The sequence below is a fragment of the Tigriopus californicus genome, chromosome 11 (genome assembly GCF_007210705.1).
Source record: "Tigriopus californicus strain San Diego chromosome 11, Tcal_SD_v2.1, whole genome shotgun sequence".
NCBI classification, from domain to species: Eukaryota; Metazoa; Arthropoda; class Copepoda; order Harpacticoida; family Harpacticidae; genus Tigriopus; species Tigriopus californicus.
The window spans coordinates 14,088,521-14,102,479 of NC_081450.1; the positions used below are offsets into that span (position 1 = coordinate 14,088,521).

At 41.1% G+C, this 13,959-nt stretch overlaps 2 protein-coding genes across 2 annotated transcripts in view; both read left to right on the forward strand.

The window, feature by feature from the left end:
• The first annotated feature begins 5,829 nt into the window (after positions 1 to 5,829).
• LOC131890106 (uncharacterized) lies at positions 5,830 to 10,282 on the forward strand. Its single transcript, XM_059239385.1, has 2 exons — positions 5,830 to 6,179; positions 8,709 to 10,282. The coding sequence occupies exons 1-2, from the start codon at positions 6,098 to 6,100 to the stop codon at positions 10,100 to 10,102; spliced, it is 1,476 nt and encodes a 491-aa protein (XP_059095368.1). The 5' UTR covers positions 5,830 to 6,097; the 3' UTR covers positions 10,103 to 10,282.
• Positions 10,283 to 10,509: 227 nt separating this feature from the next.
• The window catches only part of LOC131891199 (uncharacterized), a 35,318-nt gene continuing 31,868 nt past the window's right edge, over positions 10,510 to 13,959 (forward strand). The window contains exons 1-6 of the mRNA XM_059240723.1: positions 10,510 to 10,782; positions 10,874 to 11,002; positions 11,081 to 11,413; positions 11,487 to 11,665; positions 11,743 to 12,018; positions 12,100 to 12,431. Of these exons, the coding sequence (XP_059096706.1) occupies positions 10,602 to 10,782; positions 10,874 to 11,002; positions 11,081 to 11,413; positions 11,487 to 11,665; positions 11,743 to 12,018; positions 12,100 to 12,431 (1,430 nt within the window). The 5' untranslated portion in view covers positions 10,510 to 10,601. The remainder of the gene's footprint in view (positions 10,783 to 10,873; positions 11,003 to 11,080; positions 11,414 to 11,486; positions 11,666 to 11,742; positions 12,019 to 12,099; positions 12,432 to 13,959) is intronic.

Consider the following 13,959-nt stretch of genomic DNA (forward strand, 5'->3'; position numbering starts at 1 on the left):
TCAATGTCACAAATAAACATAACTTCGTATAGTTCAACGTCAGCATTATTGCGTAATTCTTATCCACTTATACTGTTTCTGCCATTTGGTCTGAAATACGTCCGCGTTTTGTTTTTTGGCCTTGATTACAGTATTGGCAAACCAAGGCTTCAATTAAGAAGCAATGCCTACGTTCAGACAGGAAATGATTAATCAAAGTCGGTACTCATTGGATAAGAAAGGTGGGGCACTTTCATAAATACTTGGTCGAATCAAGGTGTAATTGGAGAAACAAATCGATATTAGGTTCCCACTCAGTTGAGCACGTAGACCTCAGGGGAGTGTCCGTGTCACAGAAAAGGAGATTCTCATTCAATGGCCAACAAGCCTCTGGTGGAGTCATTATCTTGAGCTTTTTAAGTAGAGTTCAGTTAGGAGGCTCATAAGTGGAAGATCTGTCGTGAAATCAACATGGGTTCCTCCAAGTGGAAGACTTGGGTGTGCTTTTTCTGTTGTATCGGCCTCTATTACAACCCGATCCAGGTGGATTGACTAACATAGACGAGTCCAATCAATATGAAGCCAGTTCAATGCAAATGCTCGATTTTTCAGGCCCAGTTTTGGCTTGATCAAACAGATTCGGAGATTCTCCGACATGATCGGCTCGACGAGAAAAGTGACTTTGGAAGCCAGGGATCTAATGCAGACCGAGACTATGCAGGGGCCATGAATTATCAGTGGTTTTTGAAGGACTCTGAAAATGCTCGGTCAGATGGAGCCTTCTTGAAATTGACAATGAAACGAGATCACGTTATATCGGTGGCTGACGCGAAAAGTGAGTAATCATTACCATTCTTCTACTTTGATAGCATCATTGAACACGATTGCCGATGTAGCTTCGTTGTACAACATCCAAGGGAAGCGATATGTCCTACTACCATCGGGGGCCGCCTTCGGTATTTCAGTAAGTCTTTTGCCCAAATAGAAAAAAAACAAATGAAATCTACTTCGATTTTCAATATATTTTCAGTGGTCGTACGGCACTTCGTGTAGTCGAACCAAACTTCCAGACTTGGAATGTCACAAAAAAGGCCACACCGTCTGCCGTCAAAATGGGATGAGTCAAATGATAGATGCCACTGTTCCACGCGAGGATCTTTTGGCCATCACAAGTCGAATGGACCTATTTCCTCAAAGTGAGTATTACATACCCTACGGAAGAAAAATGTTGGACAAATGAGGGTTTCAAGTCATATACGGGTCAAACCTCCTCGATTCACTTTGGAAACGCACAATCCATTAGGATTGTTGAAGCACACCATTGTAGAGTTAAACATTCATCCTAGACTTGTTTCCCTTTAATGTTTCAAGGCCTCTGTGGCCACTAATTCTAAAAAGAAACCATAATCATTTTTCCCATTTTGACTCGATTGCCGACTTTTTATGTTAATGAACCGAACAATCATGTATATTTCAAACTCAAAAGAACCACTTTTAAGCATTACAAGCCCTGAAATCAAACAAGTAAAAAAGCTTAAATTGTTTAATGCCAAAGTGGGAACAAAGCCAATCTTTCAGTGATCTATTCAAATCAATGTTTGATTACTTGCTTTTGGTCTTATCGTGTGGAAGAGTTCAGAATGTTTTCTTATTTCCATACTTGGGGGTGAAGATGTTAGCTGAACTTTACTCGGCAATAAAGGCGCTTATTTCCATCGTCAGGCAGCCTAAACAACGGGAGGAGGCAGGCACGGTAGATGGCTAAATAAACTACTCGAGACAGTACATAAAGCCGATATTTTTTCGGACACTATGTGACTCAAATTACTGATTATAAGTAAGATTTTGATAGAATTAATCAAAACCAACACATACGCATTATAATTGAATAAAAAAGAATCGGCACAATCGCCCCTTTATTTCCTAGAGGCTGAGCGGCAAAGCGCCCTCTGAAGTGCAGAACATGAAACATAGTTCGTGTAGCGTAAAAAGGCTATGAAACTGCTTGACGTATATTTGCTGCCATTAACAACGAACTCGTGCAAAGAACCATTCAATCATTCTTAAGGGTACCATTTTATTAAACTTTGTCCTTGAATAGCAAATCAACGTATTGCCCTTTATTTCCCGCCACTCTATAGCGCTTGCAAATCTTATCTTTGAAATCTTGCCATTAGATGGCGTCCTGACAAGGGCTAAGAGAGAGCTTAAATGATTTTGATTTTGTTTCCACATTGATATTTTGATTCTTGGACACCATCTTTTAATTGGCTTCGAGTCGACTGGAGCCTTGCCATGATCTAGTAAAGTTTTGATGTCTCTTGACTACCTTGGTAAGTTACAAAATGAGGTCGAAAAATTGGACCAATATCTAGATAGAAGTTGGATTTTTTCAGCCCTGGGTTGCTTCGGTAATACTTATTATAGATAGATAATAAATGCATAAAGCGCCATCTTGTTCGTTAAGGGCTGGTTCTCTCAGACAATCTTCTTAGCATTCATAGATCTAAAGCGCGAAGCGCCTAGGCACGCATACCTGTTGCTCTCACTTTAGTGACAAGGTTGAAAAGAGCAATCTTCCGAGCACATGATGGGGTGTGACTCCTAAAAACACCACGTACCACCAAGCACTCGGTTTCGGTGTCAAACTCTCAAATATGGCCCAGAAAGGGAGCAAAAGGGATGGTTTTCTTGTGCTTTAAGAGTGTACAACTACCGTCTTTGCTTCATTATTCTGGCTAATGTCGATTCTCGAGGTCATGAATCTTGATTAGGACAACCTCGTGGTTTTCCCCTCAGGAGTTGGGATGTCCCATCATATTTATGGGAATATTCAGAATTTCGACAGCCACGCACCTATTCTTCTTTCCTTTGTGCAAGCCCTTGCAAATTCCAATCTGTCCTTAGGAACCCTGAATTTACTGCAGGGTGTTCTCTCGACAATAAACTAGATTGCAGTTAGGACAACCATTGCTACTAGGCTCTGAGTTAGAAAACTTTTCTGCATTTTTTTCCATCGGTAGACTCAAAGTGTTTGAACCAAGAGAAAAAGTAACGAATCAAACCCTGGAGCATGTATTCTGTTGCTGATCTACAGATAAACCTCTTTGCTTTTTGATAAAGCTTAGAATCTACATAGAGTTGGAAGTCTAGATTCGATAGAGTGTGCTGTACGTTAGACAACTTTCTTCTTATAATTGATATATAATCCTTCGTTACAGGCTATTCCTACATGGTTGATGGTAAGTGTGAAATTAGTTAACGTTAAAGAGTTCATAACTAAAACCGAACCAATTCCTGAATGGCATCCAGCCACTTCTACCTACTTCAAAATCGGCACTTCCCAATGCAAAAAGCATAGAAACTATTGAATATCGAAGACGACGTGCACAATTCATATCTCAGATTTTATTGTTATTACTTCTTCAATTCATTCGCAGGAATTGCTAAGCTCTTGCCAAATGGATCGCACGTGTTGGAACTGTGCCAAGACGGGGTTTGTGAACCAGAACTCACTGGGCATATTATAGATTTTTTTCCCTTAGGAGAGGTCACAACAAATGCTCCAACAAGTTTCTATTTACAAACTTCCAATTTTGGTAGGAGAAACTCAATTCCCTTTATTCTACCGGTCTCTTAAAACCTGGTTATGCTTTTTCCAGTAAAGACGAAGGCAGCAGGTGGATACTTTTATCCCATCTGCTATATCCCAGTACCAGGTAAAACACTTAAGGGATATTTTCAAGATGATTGGATGCACGTGCGAGGGTTATTCTGACTTTACCTTTTCAGGAACAAATGCTAGTGCCGAAGTGCGCATGAATTATGTGAATGTCGAAGGACAGACTAGTATCAACAAACCCACCAATACGTTCCAGTATACGTCCCAAAGAAAGGGAAACGGTAAAAAAGCACTTGGAATGTCAGTACCTACTTGTTCAAACTAAAAATGTTGCTCTCCAGACGATTATGTTCTCTTGGGCACAAAAGATAGTCCAAATTCCAATCTGATTGATTTCAATCTTCGATTGTCTCGCTTACCCAAACTTAAACGATCCGTCCTTTCATTCCATCATCTATGTGGAACCACCGCTCTCGTGGAACCACAGGTAAACGTTCCTCTTTCAATTGATATTCTTCTGAACCGCGGTATTCAGTTTGTCTAATCGTTTTAGGGTGAATGTCGCTTGTGGTTAGAATTGACAGATGCAAATATGGCCGATCAAAAAGGACAACTTATCCACACGGTTGATTCAGGCAGCTTCTTCAAAGATGGAACCTTCGCCAATGTTCGGGAATGGAAGCACGAAAAAATACCTTTAACTCCGATTGCGGAATTTGAAAAATATCGGCTCCATCTGAAAGGGCAACATTCCAAAGATGAAGGCATTCTTGGATTGGATAATATTCACATTTCTACCCGAGAACGTTGCACACCGAGGTAAAGGTTTTAAATTTTCCTCAAAAGAGTTTTTGAAATATTTCCTGTACTTTTATTTAATCATATTTAGTCACGATTTTTGCACAAAATTGTTTCAAGTTCTAAAAACTTTATTGAAGGCAAATATAGAATGAAACTCATTTTTGCGCTAAGAGATTTAGAAAGTGTCTCCGTCAATGGCAGACGTGGGGAATTATTTGGCCGTCAGAGGTCGCATGGGTGGAGATTACTTCAATGCAGGATGGCCCAATGATCAGCTCGCATAAACCCCAGGCTCTGGAATTGTTCGAGCTAAAGGAAACTAGATTGCCTATTTAAAAAATCTGGACATTAAACAGGCTAAACAGGGCTCAAAATGATAGCTAATATGAAAATCTTCCCAAATCTCAGTGTCTACCCTAAATTGGCTACCCTGAAGAAACCTTTAACAAATTGCTTCAACTTATCACTGGCCATGTGAAACTTTCCATCAATATCACGTTCAAGTGGACTAGTAAACTAGGATTCAGTACATGTGAAAAGGAGAGCTAAATTAGGCTTTGTGCCAGTGCAAGGATGTCCCATAAGTCATCTGGTTCGGAGACCTCAATGGAGGCGAGTGCTTTCGTTCTACCCATAACTGCAGTTCCACCATAGAGGAAGCAAGGCCTAGAGAGCGCGAAGCAAGCTAGCCAAGGAGACTCGTTTTCAGGGCAAACAGGTGACGGCTGAATGGCTGATAGGATATGGCTTCTAGTTGTAGAGGCGCTGCTTTCAATCAAGTGGATGTGCACTGTTCCAGTTACCGATTCAGCTGCAGTAAAAAACCACAACAAACTCGGTTTTTACCCTACCATGTTTCTTCTTTTATGGTTCCACGCCATGCAACTTACCAAAACATCTCCTCCTGCACTCACTCTGGTGTCCAACATCAGAACGTGATCTTGACATCTGCCATAAGTAAAGAATAAAAAAACTTATTAATCGTCGCTTACCATGTATATTTGAATGTTCAGCGTTATGATTCTTATCAAACCGTACTTGATCAATAATCGTGTTATCTTTGTACCGTACAGCAACAATTTACCTCTAACAAGTTAAATGGCGCTTCATTGGGAATCCCGGGACTGGATGTACTCGTTTTATTAACATCACCCTCTAATCGATCCCGAAAACATACGTACGACAAACCATCCATGCAATTATTTCTAAGAAAAATGTACTTTGAGCCACACCCCTCATACTTTTAAAGAAAACTATCTCTGCGTAATGTACTTCTCGTTTTGAGTAGCGTTATTGGCTCACTTCAATTTTTAGGGTAACCTACAAATTACACCGTTACTTAAAATTCAAAAACATTTCAATCATTGTGAAAATGTTTAGTTTATCATTTGATCAACCAGGAAACTTTGGCATCAATGATGGGTAAATTGTCAGTGTGGGACCAAGATAGAAGTTATCAAATCTCGAATCCCGTACACCACCGATATGCCTCCTTTTGTTGATCAAATATTAACAACGCGATTTAATTAGTTCAAGATACGGACATGACTGGCTAATGACTACTTATAATCAACCCGTTTATTATCCTTTTCAAACAGATGGACCCAACACTATGGTTACAAGTTTGAGCAAGATGCGATCAACCTTCGTCAGGGCAATTATGACGACATTGAAAACAGCGAAATCACCCAGACAATGCTGACTGACAAATATGCCATGTTAATCAAAACTGACGTTTCTCTTGATGAGTGCACGAGGTTGTGCTTTTTTGGATCAGGTAATATGACTGGGAGAAAAAAGGAGCTCGGTAAAGAACTATTTCCAAGCATATTTTTCTTGATGACAATTTTGTTACCGATTTCACGTTATGGTTTCTTCTTGTTTATACACATTAATTAACCCGTCCTAAGATACAAAAGAAGCAAATTGCTGGAACATTTAGGAAAGAGAATGTGTCAGTTTCATTTGTCAAGATTGGGGAAAGAGATCCATGTCTTCAACTCCTTGAGAGAGTAAGCTTTTTGACGAGTAACATGAGTTGAGTAAATAGCGAAATGATGTCAAAAGGTCTCTGATTATACACTTTGTGGAATTGCGTTCCGCCTTGGAATGGTGCGAATCCGATAAGAGATTTGTCTCGCAGCACAAGGAGCAACTGGGGTCCAAAGATGTTTGGCCAACGAGGAACTAGTTTCGCGAAGTTTTTTGTCCTTCATAAAAGAAAACGCCCTTTTTCCTTGTTTTCCACCAACATTTTGACGTGACCCTTAAGTAATTTGAACGACCGCAACATTTCATTTTTATCCGGTGAGACTGTAAAGACTCACTGAGAACTTTCACTACCAAACGCTTAACGTACCCAAGCCCACTTCTTTCCGACATTCCCTTAGGTTGGACAACCATATCCCAAGGATGAGCGTAAATAGGCGTTAAAGAGCTCGATGACAACCTTTGGGCACCAGGTTGTCAAACGCCTCCTAATCGGACTGACCATCTCGTTGGCTTTTGAAGAAGCAGAAGCTACATGCCTCGAGATATATTGAATAATTTGTTGAAGTATGTCTCAAGGAATGTCGATATTTTTTTCTCTTATTTGTTTGGGGTCGTACGTTCTAGGCCTTCAAAACTTCAAGGAAAAATTGACCAAAGAGCCCCTCTTTTGCTCCTTATCCTCTTTTGAGAATAGCATTCTGGCAAAGCCAGAAAAAGTAGAGACACTAAAAAACAATGCGCAATATTAGACCAATGCTTTTATATGGCTTCAAAAAGTCTTTGGTAAAAATAGAAGATTCTAATGTAGGAGAACCAAGTCCAAAAACGGCCTTTTATTCTAAAAAAGTATTTTTAGCCATGTTAATAAGTAAAACTGTGACAGTGTATTAAGTTGCATTGCTACATAAATAATTCCTTTGATGAATAAATGAATTGGAACTCTAATTTAATCCCTTGACGAAGAACTGTTAAGCCTCAAAAGCACGAGTGACCTCTCAAAATTTGATGGTGACGTCATCTTCCTTTCCTGCTTCAATGTCCCAATAGACAACCCCTGCACTGTGGAAATATTGAAGTTTTAATCTATTTCAATTTGCTGGCTTGTTGAAAACAAACACTGTTCCGATATTGGGGCAAGATGCTAGTGAGGTGACAGGATTGCATCAAATATGGCACTGTGTCCGTTTTGTAGCACAACTTCACTCGATGGTTGAACATTCAATTGGATCACGGTGCGAGTTGCCTGTTATGCTTGTCTATGTTCTCCCTCAACAAAATTCTCAAAAACAGGGTGCCGGACTACATCTTTTCACTGAATTTCCTTTACTTCACATGTCTCATGCCTACTTGACCGAAGTTGCAACTATTATCACTCATGAACTTAATTTATCACGCACGAGGAATGGAAAGAGAGTTCAAAATTGGCTTGTAAAGAAAGAAATGCCAAGGTACTTTGCCAGATTTGACCAATTAGGAATTGTGATGAAAGCTATTCAACATCTTTATCCGGTTTGCTCACGGGATCATCCCGGAAATCCCTCCCACCCGTAAATCTTGTTAATCCCGGGAAGAGATTTTCCAAGTCAATTTCCCGGGACTCCCAAGATTTTTGAGAAGTTTGTCTTTTGAGCTAACGCTAAAGAAACAGGTATCTTGTACAAGATTTATCACATTAAAACGTCTCCACTTTTCGGTTTATTTCAGACCTCTTCAAAAAACTCCTTACTAAAAAATAGATCAGATGCCTGTTTGTTAAAGCTCGCGCCTCGGAGTTAGAGGCTTGGACGTTAACCGGTATGAAAATCCACTAAGCAAAGTGGTGAGCGGATGCTCATTCAAGTCCCAAATTCAGCAGTACAAGCTTTAAAAACAGGCATTTGGACGGCATGGCAGACCTGAAGGAGAAAGTTAGCAACCAATTATATATCAATCTATCCCTCCCTCTTTGCAATGGAGGGTGTGACAATGCTTTGGCAACGACAGTTCTTTAGTGCTTTAGGTCTATGACAGAAAATTTAATTCAAGATCTGACAGCGGCAGAGCCATTACATAATTTCTGGCAACATAGTTCATACAAAATGGTTATCCTGGAAATCCCGCACACACTTTACAACCCGGAAATCCCGGAAAATCAGGAAAACCCGTCCGAAAATCCCACGGGACGGGATTTTCGTTAGACTGACGGGATTTGACCAACCCTGATCCTGCTCTATAAAGCTGAGCTTTTCGCAATTTCGTTAGACGCCGATATGTTAACAAATGTTAACTTGCAGATCGATGGTCAAGGCAAAATTTGACCTTTTCTTTCTTTCAGCTTGCGACATGTTCGAATTTGACTTTGACACAAGGGAATGTGTTTTGACGCCACATAAAGCTCTGAAGCCGCATCCCTGGCACGAGATTACAAGGAAAGTGGATGGAGATGTGGCTCTTTTTATACTACATTGTTCCACCTCGTCTGAAAATGTCCTCGATAACCATAATTGGATCGAGGCTCAAAACAATGACGGATGGGATATTGACAACGGATGCCGTAGTTGGATGATAGCCAAGAACGGTGGTCGCTACCGAACCCGAGAGCTCATCGCCAATGGATTTTTTCACTGGCTTCGCGTTCTTTGTGACTCTGGGACGCAGTTCAAATTGCAAGCCCAAATGAGTGAAGACAGACTGCCTCTAGGGATCGACATGGAATACTTGAGAACTACTGAAACAGGAGGATTCTTCCGCACTTGGACCAGGATCCTATCTAGCAGTCACGAAAATTACAAGCCACGGCCAGGGGTGGAAGGCAAAGTGATGGTCAAAGCGGGCTCATCAGAAGGAAAAGAGATCATAAAGGAAGAGACCTATAACTTCGAGGACCATTTTGAATACTTTGATGAAGCCCATCTGAAAGTGGACAACGTCCAATTCCAAGTCCAGACAACGGCCATGGCTACAAATCAGACTTTCGAACTCACACAGTTGGAGTTTGTTATCGATTTGCCTATTCGAATTGGTTGCTTCAATGTATCTTCTGGAACGTTGGATTCCACTCCATCCGTGACCTCTGATCAAACACCATCCAAGTGCTTAACATCTTGCATGAAGAAAAACCCATTGGATCCACCGAGGTTTGCTGGCTTAACCAACGGCGAAGAGTGCCATTGCTTTGGTCGAATGCCTTTGGAACAACTCACATCCTTGCCCGAGGAAAAGTGTTCCAAATCGTGCCTTGGGGATTCCAACCAATTCTGCGGCGGAGATGCCACGTTCAGCTTTTTTGTGGCCACTTGTCCCATGGGTCAAAAGCGCTTCGGCGATCATTGCTACCAACAACTGGACATTGAGCAGAGTATTGAATCCAATGCTGATTCTTGCACAGAGAAAGGAATGTACCTTTGGTGGCCAGACACTGAGGAAGAGGCCGTATTTGTCCAAAAAGCATTCCAGGGCGTGGACTTCCGTCATGTTGGTTATCAATTTGCATCTCATGAACGAGGAATGTTGCACGCCGACAATTCTTTAGGGACAGGCATAATGCATGTCACCATGGATTATTCACAGACTGAGAGATTTACAGCCGATGAATCTGCGTTTCTCATGTCGTCGCAGAAATGTGCAGCCATCAATAAAAGAAGCGTTATCTACATTATGGAACCCTGTCAACCCACAGTCGGATTGTGCAAGTCCAAACTAGGTGGTTTATATATCCTTACTACTTAATCATATGCATAACCGAGGAAATATCTTTTCTTTTTGATAGCGATTGGAGGGGGCAACGAGTTTTTAGGTACTAATGCTCAAGCTGAGTTCTATTCGCCCCATCTCAAAACAAAACCATTGGATCTCGTTGGCAACGGTCCATACCATCTCGGGCTTATCTATGATCCTTACCAAGCCCAACGATACCTCGATATTCGCTTCCCTCACAAGACAGTCCTCAAGTCTCTCTTGATCGAGACCACAAAAGCACAATACATCAAGTCATTTAAGATGAAAACATCACGTCTGGACTTTGTGAATCCTGGAGATCTGCAATATGTCACGTTTTACAAAGATTCACAAATGGTACGCCCACTTTGTGTGTTCTCAATTTACGAGAAATTGTATTGTCTTTCCAATAACAAAATGTATCAACTCATTTCTCGGATTATCGCCGATGGTGATTGCTAACACCATCTTTCTCTAGGTATTTAGAGTGTTCGAAAGTACTCCACTTGAAATGAAACCAACAATATCGAATACCATTAATCTTCCGACTCCGATCATGACCCGCCATATTAGAATCGAGGTTTTGGAGGCCGCTCAGGAGATCAACATGAGGCTCGATTTCATTGGCATGAGCGCCATCAAATCGTACAATTATCACCCTTATATGGGTCAGAACTACACATTGGATCATGGTTCGTCTATTATGTCCAGTCTATTCAAATAACGACTTACGTTCACTCAAGAAAGAAGGTTTAACTTGATTACTCTCCCTTTTCGATTCAGTTGTCCCAAGTGGTTTGACTAGTGCCGGCGTGCTAACCACAATATCTTACTCGCTCTCCAAGAAAGAAGTCATCTGTCCAGGTGGTGAAATTGTTTATCGAGCAAAGGTAGAAAATATTGGATCCTCATGTAAGCATTTAAAGGATTTTGTATCTGGACTGCGTCAACCGACCCCCATGAAAATCATTCTCACTTGTTCTTATCCAGGGGCCCGCGGCTTTACTTTGTATCAAGGGTCCAAGACATTTTATGTCCAAGTTAAAGAGAACAATCGGAGGTTTTTGCTCACTATCGGTGGAACCATGGGAAGTGGTGCCAATGACATGGACTTTGAAATGCCACATCGGTTTTACTCAAACGTTGGCCAGGCCTTTGAGATCAAGGTCAATTGTGAACGAGATCGCATGGAGGTATTTTTCAAGGGCGATCACGTTCAAACCGTATATTCGACACATTCGGGAAATGTCATTCCAACCATTGACAGGATCCAAGCTGGAAGCAGCTCTCACGCTTCAAACGTGTTCATCCGTTTCAAGGATGGTATAACTTGGACATGAAGTGGCAGAACGGGCCAGTTTGAGATATTTGAGAGCCTTGTTTCCTTGTTTTTTAGTCCAACCTATTGGTTTGTTGTGGCCATTCATGGCGGCTAATTCTCACGATTTCCCCACTTCTCTCAGCGGTCTCAATGTAATGAGCTCGTTTGCTATTGCTGAATCCGAGGGTGCATATTTCCAGATGTACTCGACGGGTGACAAAGATTTCGGTTATAATCCAATCGAATTCGTACACGTGAGTTAGGAGTGACTTCCCCTTCCCCAAAAGTACTGACAACCAACTTGCATATTTGTTAACTAATATATCTTTAGAACTGCTATAATACCATTACTGGAAATGTGCGTTGCTTCCCCGGGTCTTTGGTGAGAAGCACCAACTTGTTCGGAGGCGACCTTGACGGCAAAGAAACCAAAGAATGTCCAAGTGGTTTTAATTACTTGGGCAAAGAGTGCGTGAAGCTAGACACCATCCTCAGAAGTGAGACTTATTGGGATGCCAAAAAAAAGTGCTCCGAAAAGGATCACATGCTCTACGTGCCTACTGATCAGGATCAGAATCTAGCCTTCCGAGCCTCACTCAGACACAAAGTAAGCTCTCCTCTTTCACAATATGCCCTCATTTGAATACCATTACCAATGACCCAATCATCTCTGTTTGCAAAAACACAGTCTGACACCCCAACCAGTCACGATATTTGGATTGGTGTGGAACTTGCTTCGACATCCGACATTTGGATGACCGTTCAGGGGGCTGAGCTGACTGCCATGACGTCGGATTGGGCCCCTGGTTATCCTGATATGACGTTTTCGGAAGCCAAGTGCGCCATAGCGTCAAAGGTTCTAGATTACCAGTGGATGAATGTGGATTGCTACCAACCTAGACCATACCTGTGCTCACCTATGGCTCCTGCATGCCCTAAAGGCTACACGTGGATTCCAGAGGCCGGACGCTCGTGCTTCAAGATTACGGAGCCCTTGGGGCAACCGCCATCATACATGAGGTCAGCCCTTTGTTCCTGTTCAAAGAATGTTTTCGGGATTATTTGTGAGTCTTTCATAAAGACCTTATAGCTCTTACATACTATTTAAGAGCTATATCCCTTGAAATGTAGTTCAAATGGAAATTACCCGTTTGTTTGAAAACGAGTTCTTTTTTAACTGTCAAAAAAAGCAAAGATATATTAGGATGAGCAAAACAGAGGTTGTTATGAAAGTATAGAAGTTACTGGTCCTGGCTAGAGCTACTATAATAGTATTATACTGGCTCTAGTCCTGGCAAGTTGCTTCATTGATGAGCGACTCAAATCAAAACAATCCTGGCCAATAATTAGCATTTAACTGGAAAAGAAAGACATCATTTTAACATATTCATGAACTCGGTTATAAAATATAGATAGACTGTCTCAGTGATTGAACAATGGAAAATTGGTCTTTCTGTAACTTTTTCTTCCTGTTCTGTGATAAGTCTTTCGATAAAAAGTTTCCCCGCTCTTTAAGAAAATGAGATCTTCAAAACATAGTCTCTAAAACAACAACTTTAATCTCTGAATACAAACAGAAGGCCATATTAAAAGCAAGGGAGGAATGTATTTAAGCATTTAGATTGAATTGCAAGGGAAGAACTTTGTCAGCATCAATGTGAACAATTGCAGTCTGAGAAACTGTTAACAGGTGTCATGGAGGACGTATTTGAACACTCTTTGCCCTTGTACTTAGACCATATCTTTGAAAGTATAGAATGGAGACTTTTGTTGGTTTGTTCCGCAAAGTGTACTCAGTCAAATGATCGAATATGCCATTGTTTCAAGTGGAGTACAGTACTCCTCCAGACTTGAATGTTGCCCCCTGGTTAAAGGGTCTTTTTTACCATTTGGCCAGAAAATACTCGTTTCAAGACGAATGGTACTTCTCCTTGTGAAAGTGCAAAGTGGACAGCCATTCCTTGGCCTCAGGAACACACTTGATCAGTTTGGCGTTGATGTGCTTGACAATTCCTTAGTTAAAGAGGAGCCATGAAAGCATGCAACTTCTATCACCCTCAAAGATGAACCCTTGTTTTGAAGAAGTATAACTGGCCTCGGAAATGAAAAACCTGTAAGAAAAGCTCGCCACCCTGATCATGATTGAGACCTGTCTCCTTATCTTAGCATCAATAACTCAACTTTACATCACATCGAAAGCCACGAAAGAAATAAGTTGAGTTGCTGATCGAATTTGAAACACCGACCAAGCATATTTTTGATTAGTTCAAAGTACCAGTTTCCCACGTGTCGAGTGTTAAGTCTCATTACAGAACTCCCCATCCCATGGTCCTCAAAAAGCAATTTGAACATGTTTCAAAAGTTTCACTGCATTTAACAGTTTACTTTTCGTAGGGACCTTGAGCATAATGGTTAGTGTCTCTTGTCAAAATATGGTTTCAAGTGACCCCTCCTTTTCTGATTGCAACCCTTATACCCAACTCAATGAAAATGAAATTGAAGCTTTATAATTCCAAAGAAATCCATTGAATCTTGCCAAGAGTACGTG

Bases quoted from the DNA above. Each gene is read 5' to 3' on its own strand.
- LOC131890106 (XM_059239385.1), top strand. From the start codon at position 6,098: ATGCTGACTGACAAATATGCCATGTTAATCAAAACTGACGTTTCTCTT. The intron at 6,180-8,708 runs GTAATATGACTG...TCTTTCTTTCAG, and splicing joins GTTGTGCTTTTTTGGATCAG to CTTGCGACATGTTCGAATTT.